The sequence below is a fragment of the Zootoca vivipara genome, chromosome 13 (genome assembly GCF_965207765.1).
Source record: "Zootoca vivipara chromosome 13, rZooViv2.hap1.1, whole genome shotgun sequence".
NCBI classification, from domain to species: domain Eukaryota; kingdom Metazoa; phylum Chordata; class Lepidosauria; order Squamata; family Lacertidae; genus Zootoca; species Zootoca vivipara.
Window position 1 is genome coordinate 19975988 of NC_142596.1, and position 12391 is coordinate 19988378.

The 12391-nt window shown below is 47.3% G+C and overlaps 1 protein-coding gene across 1 annotated transcript in view; it reads left to right on the forward strand.

Moving 5' to 3' along the window:
- The first annotated feature begins 303 nt into the window (after positions 1-303).
- The window catches only part of PCSK6 (proprotein convertase subtilisin/kexin type 6), a 95202-nt gene continuing 83114 nt past the window's right edge, over positions 304-12391 (forward strand). Inside the window, exon 1 of the mRNA XM_035130465.3 lies at positions 304-612. Coding sequence (XP_034986356.3) covers positions 442-612 — 171 coding nt within the window. The 5' untranslated portion in view covers positions 304-441. The remainder of the gene's footprint in view (positions 613-12391) is intronic.

The window sequence follows — 12391 nt, forward strand, 5'->3', positions numbered from 1 at the left end:
AGAGCGCCAAACCAGTTCTTCCGACTGGGAGGCGGCAGCAGCAGCAGCTCCCAAACTCTCCCGCTTTTCCAGCAGCGACAAGCTGAAGAAGAGCGCGCGAGGAAGGGCTTCGGCGGCTCCCAAATTCGGGATCGCCTGAGCCTCCCCCCGGCGGCGGGCTTGGCTCCCGCCGGGCCGCTGATCTCGGCTTCTGCTGCGTTGCGGGGATCCCGAGCGGATCCTTCCCCGCCTCCATCTCTCCGTCCGCCCCATCCCTCCCCCCCCCGCCTCAAAAAGGCTGAGCTTCCCCCACTGGCCGGCTGAGGCAGGCGGGGGCCTGTCTGCGATTCGCTCGCGCCGGCTTTGGAGCGGGCGTCTGTGCACGCCGTCGCCACCAGCGGCTCTCTCGCTGCGCCTCTCCCCGCGCGCAAAGAGACCTGCGCCGCCGCCGCCGCCGCCACCATGCGCGCCTTCGGGGCTTGCCTCCTCCTCCTGCTGCTGGCGGCGCTACCCGCTTGCCCGGCCAGGCGCCCCCGGACCGTCTACACCAACCACTGGGCTGTGCGGGTGCTGGGGGGGCCCGACGAGGCGCATCGGCTGGCCTCCGCTTACGGTTACCTAAACCTCGGACAGGTGAGAGAAGCAAAACTTTTCTTTCTTTCTTTCCATTCGCCGTTGTGGAACCCGAGGATCCTGCACCCTTCTCCATGAGCTGATCCCGAGTGTGGTTTTTTTTTTTTGGTGGGGGGTGTTTCCGGGGATGGTTTTTGGGGTTCTTTAGACTCCCCCCTCTATAATTTCGTAGCTGCGCTGCTCCCCAGAAGGAACTTTCTGTGCGCCCCCAAGGAACTTTCGGTCCAGTTTTTGGCACCCCTTTCCCACCCCCTCTCCGTACAGTTGTGCTGGGAGAAACCCAGGAAAGGTGCAGTGTCGACGGTGCCGGTCCGGTTTAAGGCAAGCATCGCTTCTGGATCGAAGGGGGTTAGGTAGAAAAATCCGCACGCGCGTGGCAGGTAGCTGTGTGCAAGTGGAAATCAGGAGCCTTGCCGCACCTTTAAGACTAGCACGTTTAAGGTGCAAGCCTGTACGTGTCTGCTCGGCAATAAGCCCACATGGAGTTCACTGGGACTTCAGGCAAGTGAACACAGGATCGCCGCAGTATTAAAGCCGGCTTCCTTACATGCAAACTGGGTTCCAGACGATGAAAGCCGGGAGTTCAACGACCCAGTGAAACCAGTGGAATCCTTAACAGGTTCCCGGGTTAAGTACTTAAGAGATCCCTGCCAATTTCTGTGGAAGAGTGAAATCTGAGCATATTCTTAGCTCTCTCTTGGAAACGAATGGGGCTTTAAAAGTGCTGAACTCCAACTGGGTGAGTGCCCTAAGAAAATTGTGGCAGATGTTTTCAGGGGCTGGAGTCCAGGTTTGCAGATGTGTGGTCTGCGTAGGTTTTTCTCTCTCTCTTTAGCCCCAGCTTTATTTGGTCCCCATGTTGTTGGGACTCTCATCCCAGCCAGCATGGCAGCGGTGAGAGATGATGAGAGTTGTAGTCCAACAACATCTGGGGATCAGAGTTTGGGGAAGACTGTCGTAGCTTATGAAAATGTACACCGCAACATATGTGTGAGTCATTTTAAAAAAAGATGCCACAGATTTCTTTGCTAAGACTGAATCTCTGGGCTTTAAAATATACAACTACAAAGACTGATTGATTCTTTTCGGAGTGGAGGCTTGTCGGGTCTTTGGAAAGATGCTAGATGCTTGAAAGGTAGAATCCCAGTGTTACAGGTTGTAAGTCATTTGGCAGAAGGGTGAGCTACAAGTTGTGGAGACAGAGCAAGCCTTTACGCTTTTACATAGTGAGCTGCCTTATCAGACCATTGCTCCAGCTCTCCCAGTGCTAGCTAGTCTTGAACAGCACTGCCCCTCCAGCTCTCAAGCATACAGGCCTTAAATTTGATCATTTACCTGGCATTGCTAAGGATTGAACCCGGGGCAACCTGGCTTCTTCTCAAGCAGGAAGTTCAAGGCAGTGTTTCCGTGTTCAATGCCTGCAATTTGCTGCTTCTGGTTCTGTGGAGGTGGATGGATCCTGGATCGGTGGAAGCCAGCAGGAGTTTTCCTCTTTCCTGCATGACCTCTCCCCTTCCCCACCATTTGCATTCTCTGTAGTCATTCCAGTGACACCCCCTACTCAGCCTCAAATCCCTCTCACTCATTAAATCCACCATGACTCTCCCAGGCTATTGTTCTTCCAGATTCTTTCTTTCTTTCTTTCTTTCTTTCTTTCTTTCTTTCTTTCTTTCTTTCTTTCTTTCTTTCTTTCTTTCTTTCTTCAATCTCCAGAGTTTCTTAGGCTGTGCAGACTCCATACATTTAAAGCTTACCCGTCCCGAAGAACTGTAGTTTATTCAGATGGGAGTTGTAGCTCTGTGAGTTGTTACCTACAGTTCCTGGGATTCTTTGACTGTATGTGCGTTTTAAATGTGCTATAAATGTATGGAGAGCATTCAGTAGCCTGCCCTACCCGTCCCAATCCCCACCAATTAATTTTCAGCTCAGCCCCAACTTTTGCTGAGTGGTTCCAGCCAACCGGCTCCAGTTGACACATGATAGCAGATGGACCCAAAAGGTAATTAGTCAGCTAAAGCATGACAGAAAACATCTGAGGCGGACTCCGAGGGGAACTGCCAAGTGGAAATGAATCAATATTTAATTTTTGCACAGCAAAATGCACCCTTATCAATTTAATACCGTTTATAAAGCTATTTTATATATTTCTTACCCAATTGCTGTACGTAAGACTAATCAATTTTTCTGTGGGTGGTTGTTTATTTTAGGGTTGGGGTGTGTGACAGTGGAGAAGGATTGCTATAAAGATGGAAATGTTTATATTGAGATCACTGCCAAGATTTTTTCATATATTTTTTAAATTTTTGGTAATTGCTTGAACTTTATACTATCTTTGCAGATTTTAATAACAACTCTGCTTGGGGAATTTTTTAATTTTTGTTATTTTTAGGTATGCGGGTCATTTAGTGAAGGTGGCAAAAGAACCAGCATGGGACTCATAAAACACACCCGTTGGTGTTTCTTAATTGATTCTGTGAATGTCAGGAAGGGGGCAGAATATAAACTGAAAGCACAAGGGAGATCTGATTAATCTCTCTCCCTCCCTCCCTCCCTCCCTCCCTCCCTCCCTCCCTCCCTCTCTCTCTCTCTCTCTCTGTGTGTGTGTGTGTGTGTGTGTATATAAGAGAGAGAGATCAAGATCGCAATAAGGACAGTGAAACAGCCCAGTTGTGACACACTAGAATGTTTAGGTGGCCCCACTCTGAGTTCTTTGCATTTCCAGTTTACATCCAAATGAAGCCAAGTTTCTAGCTTGCTTGCTGCTGTATTTTAAAGCATCTTGAAATCCAGTGAAAACCAAGGAGGAAACACAACAACAACATAAAACTCATTACTACTACTACTACTATCTCAGTTCTCCTCATTTTAAGACCAGAATAGGAAGCCAATTTATCCCCAGATGTTTTTGGGCTACAATGCCCATAATCTCTGACCATTGAGCATTCGGGCTGGGCTTTATGGGGGTGGGAGGCAAACAACATCCAGAAGGGCCACAGGTTCCCCATCTCTGCTGTCGGACCTTGGTCAGGAACTAGTAAAACCAAACGGTCATGTTGATAAGGAGTGGGAGGAGAATGGGCCAAACCAAAACTTATGTCACTACATATGTTTACATATACATACATGCAACTTGCCAGCAAAGCATCACCTGCATTCTCCAAATAATGCTTTTTCCTGCTGGTTGGCCCCTGAAAGGTCAGATTTGGCCTAGGGGCTGTCAGCTGCTGACCTCTTGGTGGGGGAGATTGTGAGAAGTGGCATAGAAAGGGGGGGAACCCAGTCCTCCCAGTATCTGAAAACCTGATCAAGCCTTATAGCTTGAGGAACCTCAGTCCCCCAGGGCCAAATGTAGCCCCTAGGCCTCTCTGCTTAGCCACTGTTCTTACTGGCCCAGTTTTGCAACCTTCTTGAATGTTTTTGCCTGGCTGGAGGAATAGGGAGGTGAGTGTGTGTAGAAGCTCATCTACTGCATAAAGTAAATTCACATTTGTTGCTTCATCCATTTTTGCCAGCAGCCCCCACCTGCCACTACCATGTGCCCCCCCCCAGAAGGCTGCATGGAAGAGGATGTGGTTTTCAGGTTGCAAACGACCCCCCCCCCACTCCCGAGTTGCCGTTTAGCGGGGGAGCAGCCATTGGCACATGCTTCCTACAGCATATGCCATTCAGGCAGGAGTAGCGGGTGGGGAAATGGCACCACCCACCCACGTGGTCACGTAGAAATGACCTTTCCTTTCTGGGAGTTTGCCAGTGGGTACGTAGAGAGGCCTCCACCCACCTGAAAAATCCTTCGCTCTAGAGTCTCATCATGGCTATATTGCCATTTCTCTTGGGAAGATGATCTCACAAGATGATGGAGCAGCAGATTGAATCACTGTAACTTCCTGCATTTGTAAAAATTCTGGGCTGATGTCTCACCCTCAAGGAGATATGAAAACTCATAGGGTGGGAGCCCTGCGTGCTGCTGGCCAAGGCATCCCATTGCTGGGGGTGGGGGAAGAGAGAGAGAACGAATGCCCCCATAAATAAGAACATAAGAATACATGAGCATAAGAGGAGCCTGTTGGATCAAGCCAATACCTTCTCTAGTTCAGCATCCTGTTCTCACAGTGGCCCACCAGATGCTTCTGGGAAACCTTCAAGCAAGACCTGAGCATGAGAGCCCTTTGCTGTTGTTTCCAGCCAGCGCCAGGCATGCCGAGTTGGGTCCAACCATGAAGGCAGCGCATAGCCATCATGGCTACTGGCCACTGATCCTTTATGAATTTGTCCAATTCTCTTTTAAAGCCATCCAGATTGCTATCCATCGCTACTTTCTGTAGGAGTGAGTTCCATACTTTAACTTAAGGTTACCTGATTTTTTTCCATGAATCCGGGGACACTTTTCAACTTCAATGGATTTTGTATGGGGACTGACTTGTAAATTTGGGGGCTGTCCCTGGGAAACGGGGACGTCTGGTAACCTTAGTTTAACTACGCTCTGCCTGAAGAAGTGTTTTTCTTCTATGTATCCTGAATCTTCCAGCATTCAGCTTCATTGGGGAGGCCGTGAGTTCCAATGTTATGCAAGAGAGAGAGAGAAAGGAAGAAAGGAAGGTGAACATAGGAAGCCACTTCACACGGGTTATTCTAGCTCAGTGGCATCTGCACTGATTGGCAGTGGCTCATAAAAGGGATGTTCCCAGGCCTACCTGAAGATGCCAGAGGTTGGACCTAGGACCATTTGCCTGCAAAACACTGACCTACAGCCCTTCCCTGTACCTGATGAGACCATTGTTCTACCTAGCTCACAAAACTACAATTCCCATAGTTCCCTGGGAAGAAGGATTGATTGTTAAAACCACTCTGGGAGCTGCAACAGCTCTTCTGAACGTCCAGCTTCCAGGATTCTTTGGGTGGCGCCATGCTTGTTAAAAGTGGTACCATAGCGCTTTAAACGTAGGGAGTGAATGTGGCCACACTGCTGTTTTATAGTTGTGTGCGTTCTTTATTAATATTACGGACCTGCTGCTACCTTCTTATTTATGGGGTGTCTTCACTCCCTCCCCTCCCCCATGTGGACAAGGCTATGTGCTACCTCCATTTTTTGAGGCAGTAATTAAATTTCTATACCACCCTTCATCTCAGGGCAGTTTACAATACAAAAACACAAAAACACATACCATAGTAACAAACAAAAACAGTACCCCCTCCCACAGCTTAAAAGGCCAGATTGTTTAGCCTGGGAGAAGGGGAATGTTTCTGCCTGTTGCCTATAGATATGTAACAAAGGCAGCAGGTGAGCCTCCCTGGAGAGAGCATTTGGCAAGAGGGGAGCCACTGCAGAAAAGGCCCTTTCTCATGTTGCCACCCTCCAGAGTTTTTGCGAAGGAGGCACATGAAGAAGGGCCTCAGATGAGGAACACAGGGTAATTATATAATTATAGTTTGCTCAGAAAGAGAAAACCCAGCCTGCTCTCTTAAGGGCGGAAGTAAGTTACAGTATTATGAACTTGTAATGTATGCAGGCTTTCTCAAGGGGTTTGGGGTGGAGCAGGGCGAGGGGAGCTGGGGTTAGCAAATGCATGCGAACGACAGACACAAGCAATCAAATAGAGTTTAAAGATAAGCTCTTTTTGTAATTCAAACCATAGCATCTTGCAGTGTTTCCACATGGAGTGTTATCATCCGTGACGGAAACCAGTAAAGAGCAGGGTGCTTTAATCTAAATAGAATTTTTCTTTGCATCACAAATCTTGTCCCAATAGCAGTAATGGACAGTGATTTTGGTGCTCTGCAAAAGATTATCTCATCCTTTTGTGCTTGTGTGTCTAGCCTTCAACTCAGTGGTCTCCGGATTGACAATTTAGAATGGACTTTCCCTGAAAAAGGAGGAGGGCAAGGGGAAAACCATTTTTGTCTTGTGCTTTCTAGGCAGGGGAAAGTGGAAATATGGATGAGTGAGTACACAGCTGCTTTCCAGGCTTAAGAAACCTTTGCAGACTTCACTGGCTGAACTCTGCTTCTGTCAATACATAGGAAGTTGCAGGATACAGAGCCAGACCATTGATCTATTTATTTCAGTAATGTCTACTGGCTGGCAGTGGCTGTTCAGGGTTTCAGGCAGGGGGCATCCCCAGTCCTCCTTGGAGATGCCAGAGATTGAGCCTGGGACCTTCTGCATGCAAAGTAGATGTTCTACCACTGAGCTACAGCTGTTCCCAACTACTTCCTAAATCTTTTTCTTATGCCCTTCAGTTGTAAAGAACAAAGTTGGTGGGTTGGGGCCAGTGGGGGCCAGTTATCCTAGCTTATTGCTTTCCTTGCGGGCTCTGCACTCTTTTGCAGTTCACTGCTCCTCTGCCCAAGTGGCACGGTAATTTGTCTTGGTGCTAAAAAGGATCCGTTATAAATTCTGGCTTGACTTTTAAATTTCAGCCTTGCTCCAGTATAATTAAGCTGGCAGATGTTTGGGTGCAGGAGTGCGAGGGAAGGAACGCCAAACCCTGTAAACCACTGTTGGAACCAAATCTGCCAAAGGGTGGTGGTATATCAATTAAAACAAAAACGGGGATTTCTTGCAGGAAGCTTAAATAGGAGATTTTCCTTAAAAGCCCATTGCAATGGAAGCTTGAGAGCAAGTGTGGCATTGAGTCGAATGTTGGGCTTGATCTAGGCTTAGATCTCTGCTTATTCATGAAACTCACATAGACTGAGTGGCTCAACCGGCCTTGCAGTATTCTTGAAAAGATACAATGAGGGTGGGCAGTCATTTCTATGTCACCCTGAGGCATAATACTATTGTGATTCTTCATTGGGGGTTTTTTTTAGCCAGAGCTCAGTTCCTGCACCTCTCAGGTGGGCGTCATTGCCATTCTGGTGACTGGGAGCGGCCACCGAGACCATATAACACCAGTCCTGAAATACCTACATTGGCTCCCAGTACGTTTCCGAGCACAATTCAAAGTGTTGGTGCTGACCTTTAAAGCCCTAAATGGCAATGGCCCAGTATACCTAAAGGAGCGTCTCCACCCCCATTGTTCAGCCCAGACACTGAGGTCCAGCGCCGAGGGCCTTCTGAAAGTTCCCTCACTGCGAGAAGCAAAGCTACAGGGAACCAGGCAGAGGGCCTTCTCAGTAGTGGCACCCGCCCTGTGGAATGCCCTCCCATCAGAGGTCAAAGAGATAAACAACTACTTGACATTTAGAAAGCATCTGAAGGCAGCCCTGTTTAGGGAAGTTTTTAATACATTTTATTGTATTTTAATCTTTGCTGGAAGCCACCCAGAGTGGCTGGGGAGACCCAGCCGGATGAGTGGGGTACAAATAATAAATCCAGCACCTCTTTTTGCCTAACTTGTTGGTCTGCTTCAGAATTTACCCAACAATATATTTAGACCAGAGTGCTCCAAACTTGGGTCTCCAACTGTTTTTGGACTACCATAGCTGCCAAGTCTCCCGTTTCCCCCGGGAAACCCCCGTTTTTCCAGCTGTTCCTAGCTGAAAAAACAGATTTTTTTGTTTTTCCTCGGTTTATTCTGGCGCGGCGGCCATTTTGGAACTGGACGGAGCATGCTCAGAAGCGACTTTTGATGCTGCTCTGCCCAGTTCCAAAATGGCTGCAGTGCGACTTCTGGCGCGGCAGCCATTTTGGAACTGGGCAAAGCAGCATCAAGTCACTTCTGAGCATGCTCCGCCCAGTTCCAAAATGGTGGCAGTGCTACTTCCGGTCTGCTATTTTCGGCCCGGTCCCTTATTTCTCTGACAGCAACTTGGCAGGTATGTGGACTACAACTCCCATCATCCCTGACCGCTGGTCCTGCTAGCTAGGGATAATGGGGGTTGTAGTACAACAACAGCCGCAGACCCCAGTTTGGAAAACCCTGATTTAGACCATGCCATGTGCCTCTAGTCCATTGTGTGTTTTGCTTGCTCCAGAATCCTGTTTGGAACTCCACCATTTTCTTTTAACCTAACTGGGTAGGCTTGCCTTTACCATCATGACTGGTAGCCATAGGTGGCCAGGAGGTGGCCATGCAGGTGCATGAGCAAGATGGTTGAGTGAGTCAACCTGACACTCTCCTAATGTTTTGGGCAACATCTCCCACCCATCTCAGCCATTGTGGCCACCGAGTTGGTGCAAGCTTGTCTAGTGGCACTTGCCCTTCTTTTGTTTTGTGGGTGACTCATGCTTGAGCGAGCCTGGCAGGCACCTGCATGTTTAGGGGAGTGGCTCCTATGTCAAGTTGAGCATGGAGTGTGTGTGTGAGGCAGAGGAGGACCAAGGCCAAGGCAACCTGCAGCTAGCACAAGAAGCAACTGCAGTGGAGTCTGCTAGTTACTCAGACCAGCAAGTGAGGCAACATTTACTCCATACGTTCAAACCACTATTGTACCAACTTAAACAGCCATGGCTTCCCCCAAAGAATTATGGGAGCTGTAGTTTGTTAAAGGTGCTGAGAGTTGTTAGGAGGCCCCATTCCTCTCACAGAGCTACAGTTCCCAGAGTTCCTGGGAAGAGGGACTGACTGTTAAATCACTCTGGGAATTGTAGCTGTGTGAGGGGAATGAAAGTCTCCTGACAACTCTCAGCACCTTTGAAAAAAACAACAACCATGGCTCCCAGAATTCTTCAGGGAAGCCTGTTCAAAGTGGTATTGGTGCTTAAAAGTAAGTGTGAATGTGGCCCAAGTCAGACTTAGAAGCTGCCTAAAGTCGTCACCTGTTTTTGGAATACTGAGGGCCAGTGTGGCATAGTGTAGGGGACCGGACTAGGAGCAGGGAGATCAGGGTTCAAATCCATTAAGATCTCTGGGGACTCTTGGACCAGTCACTATCGCTCAGCCTAAGCTACCTTGCAGGGTCGACGTAAGGATAAAATGGGGATTTTAGATTGGCGCCTTCTTTGTTGTTCTTCCACCAGCAGGCCAAGACCTTCCTCTTCAGTCAGGCCTTTGAAAATGAAGGTGCAGATGATTCTGATCACTGATGGGCTGCTGTCAGGGCAAACTTCTTTTAATGGCTGGTTCTAAATGTGTTCTGATGTATCCTAATTATTGTTCTTAACTGCTTTGTTTTGCATTTTTAAATGTTTTTAAATGTTGTAAGCCGCCTTGAATCTCAGCTTTGGAGGAAGGTGGGATATAAATTCTACTACTACTACTAATAAACAATAAGATGTTGCGTACCAAATCCACATCTTACTCACTTCAGGTCCTAGGTTCAGGACCTGATGTGGGCTTGAGTCCTGAAAACCACCTAGCAGGCCCAGGTGAGGAAGCTTCCACCTTTGGTGCTAGGTGCCACAACCGGAAGTTGCTCCAGTACCAGAGAAGGTACTTCCTGCCTCTTGGGCATTCTTGCTTCTGCAGCCTCCGCTGTCAACAATATGTGGAAGTGCCCCAACCCATAGACCATCCTTCTCCATTATGACTTCTTTTGAGCTCAGCTGGTCCGTGATGCATAACGTCCTTGGTCCAATTTCACTAAATAGTGATGAATGGTTCCTTCAGTGCCTGGCAGTTAACACTTAGTCGGATGGAATTGGCAGGGCCCCATTTCCATGGCAACCGAGCGAGCCGTACCCTTCATGTGCAAATGGTGGCATTGCAAGGCAAAAATAACACTTTCTCATTGTTTTGAGACTTGCTTGCTGCAGACGTAAACACCCAGAGCTGAGTGGTGCCAATCTGGAGCTTTGTGACAACAAAGCAGAAATATGCAAAAGAAGGCCAAAAAAAGAAGAAGAAAGGGACTTCTGCGCTTCAGGAAAACAATAAAACCTACATTGGTTTGAGTTAAAAGCCTAATTGGTGCATGGACGCCTGTCATAGTAGTGTAACATTATTCATCACCTTTGCAAATGGATATTAACATTGCTGATTGCTTCTATTGCTAGCTAATACTTTCAGGCCCTTGTTGGAAGAACGTAGATGAAAACTGATGCTGCTGGAAAAGCAGAAGCACAGGAGCTTCCTTCCTTCCTTCCTTCCTTCCTCCTTTCCTTCCATCACTAAATGTATGGGACAAATTGCCACTTGTCCAATGGCTGGGCTGGCCAATACAGGAGAGGACAAAGTCATCCTCTGGATGTTGCGGGGCCCCAGCTCCCCTCTTCCCTGATCACTTGCAATGCTGCTTGTGACTGATGGGGAGGCTACAGCTCCCACTCCAGGTTTTAGAAGATTAGCCAGGCAAGGATGTTGCTTCAGGCAGCACCAAAAATGAAGCAAACAAAAAATGTTTGCAATGTGATCATTACTTATCTCAAATGGTGAAGACTGTTCTTAGCCTCTACAATTCATCAGGGATCTTAATAGGGCTGAAAGTCCCTTTCCTGAGATATTGGACAGCTACTTCAAGTCAGAATAAGACAATTTTATGCTCAGTTAGGTATGGGAACTTGCAGCCCAGCAACCTCTGTTGGGCCACTATTGCCCCTTCTCACAGCTAGATGCACCCAGCTTCATATGTGTTCAAAAACTGTCCTAAAACCAACTAAATGTATCTAAATTCTCATGGCCCTAATCTTTGTGCATTGGATGGGTATGCTTCTGTGCACTCTAGTAATATCAGATTTTGTATGGCATTTCCAAGAGCCTGTGATAATTAGGGATGAGCTAATCAATTTTGGTTTCTCACAGTTTCTCATTTTTCCACTAATAAGTTCAATTCTCCACATTTCTGCATCAGTTTGCTTAATAAAAAAGTTGTCATGAAAATTCATCAGCCTTATAGTGTGAATTTAATGTGAATAATAGCCACATTCTTACATGCGATTATACTTAATGTACAATTTTTGTGTGGAGCAATTTCCCCTAGTATCATTCTTGCATGTTATTTTCGTGTATCTCTCTCTCTGTTTTTATATATATGAATGAATATGAGAACACACACACACACACAAATGAATATATGACACCTGGGAAGAAGGATTGATAAACCACTCTGGTAATTCCGCCCTATAACAACTCTCAGCACCCTTAACAAGGTACAGCTCCCAGGATTCTTCGGCTGAAGCCATGAGTGTTTAAAGTGGTACCATAGTGCTTTAAATATATGGTGCAGATGTGGCCCTATTGATATAGCTACATAGAGCCTTGCATGCAGAAAGTTCCATGTTCAATCCCCAGCATTTCTAGCTGGGATTTGGTAAGACTACAGTGAAACCTTGGTTGTTGAACGTAATCCGTTCTGGAAGACCGTTCGAGACATTCGCAAAGGGCGGTCGGCAAAGTTAAAGGAGAAAATTGAGAAATGCCCATTCAACTTCTGAGGTGCGTTCAAAAACAGAAGCATTTACTTATGAGCTTTCGGTGCTCGGCTTCTGAAACATTTGGCAGCCGAGGTGTTCGAAAACCGAGGTTTTGCAGTATCTGAAACACTAGAGCAAACCCTCCAACATTTCTCTGATGAAAATAGGGACGTCCTAAGGAAAAGCAGGACATTCCAGGATCAGATAAAAAACTGGGATAGCTTCTGTAAATCCAGTACCATCCCTGGATAATAGAGACACTTGGAGGGTCTGCTAGAGAGCTGCTGTGGAGCAGACAACAGTGAACTACAGAGACAAATAATTTGACTAGGTATAGGACAGCTTGGGAACAGACAGGAGAGGTCCAAGATCACACCATGAGTTCCACGGCTAAGCAGAGATTGGAACTTTGGTCTCCCAGATCAGAGTCTAGTCCAACACTCTAACCACTACACAATCCTAGCTCTTTGCCCAGCATACAGACAAGCTAGAGGCATTATCAACATTCTGGGGCACATTCCAGCCAGGTAAAAGCACTTGCAAAGA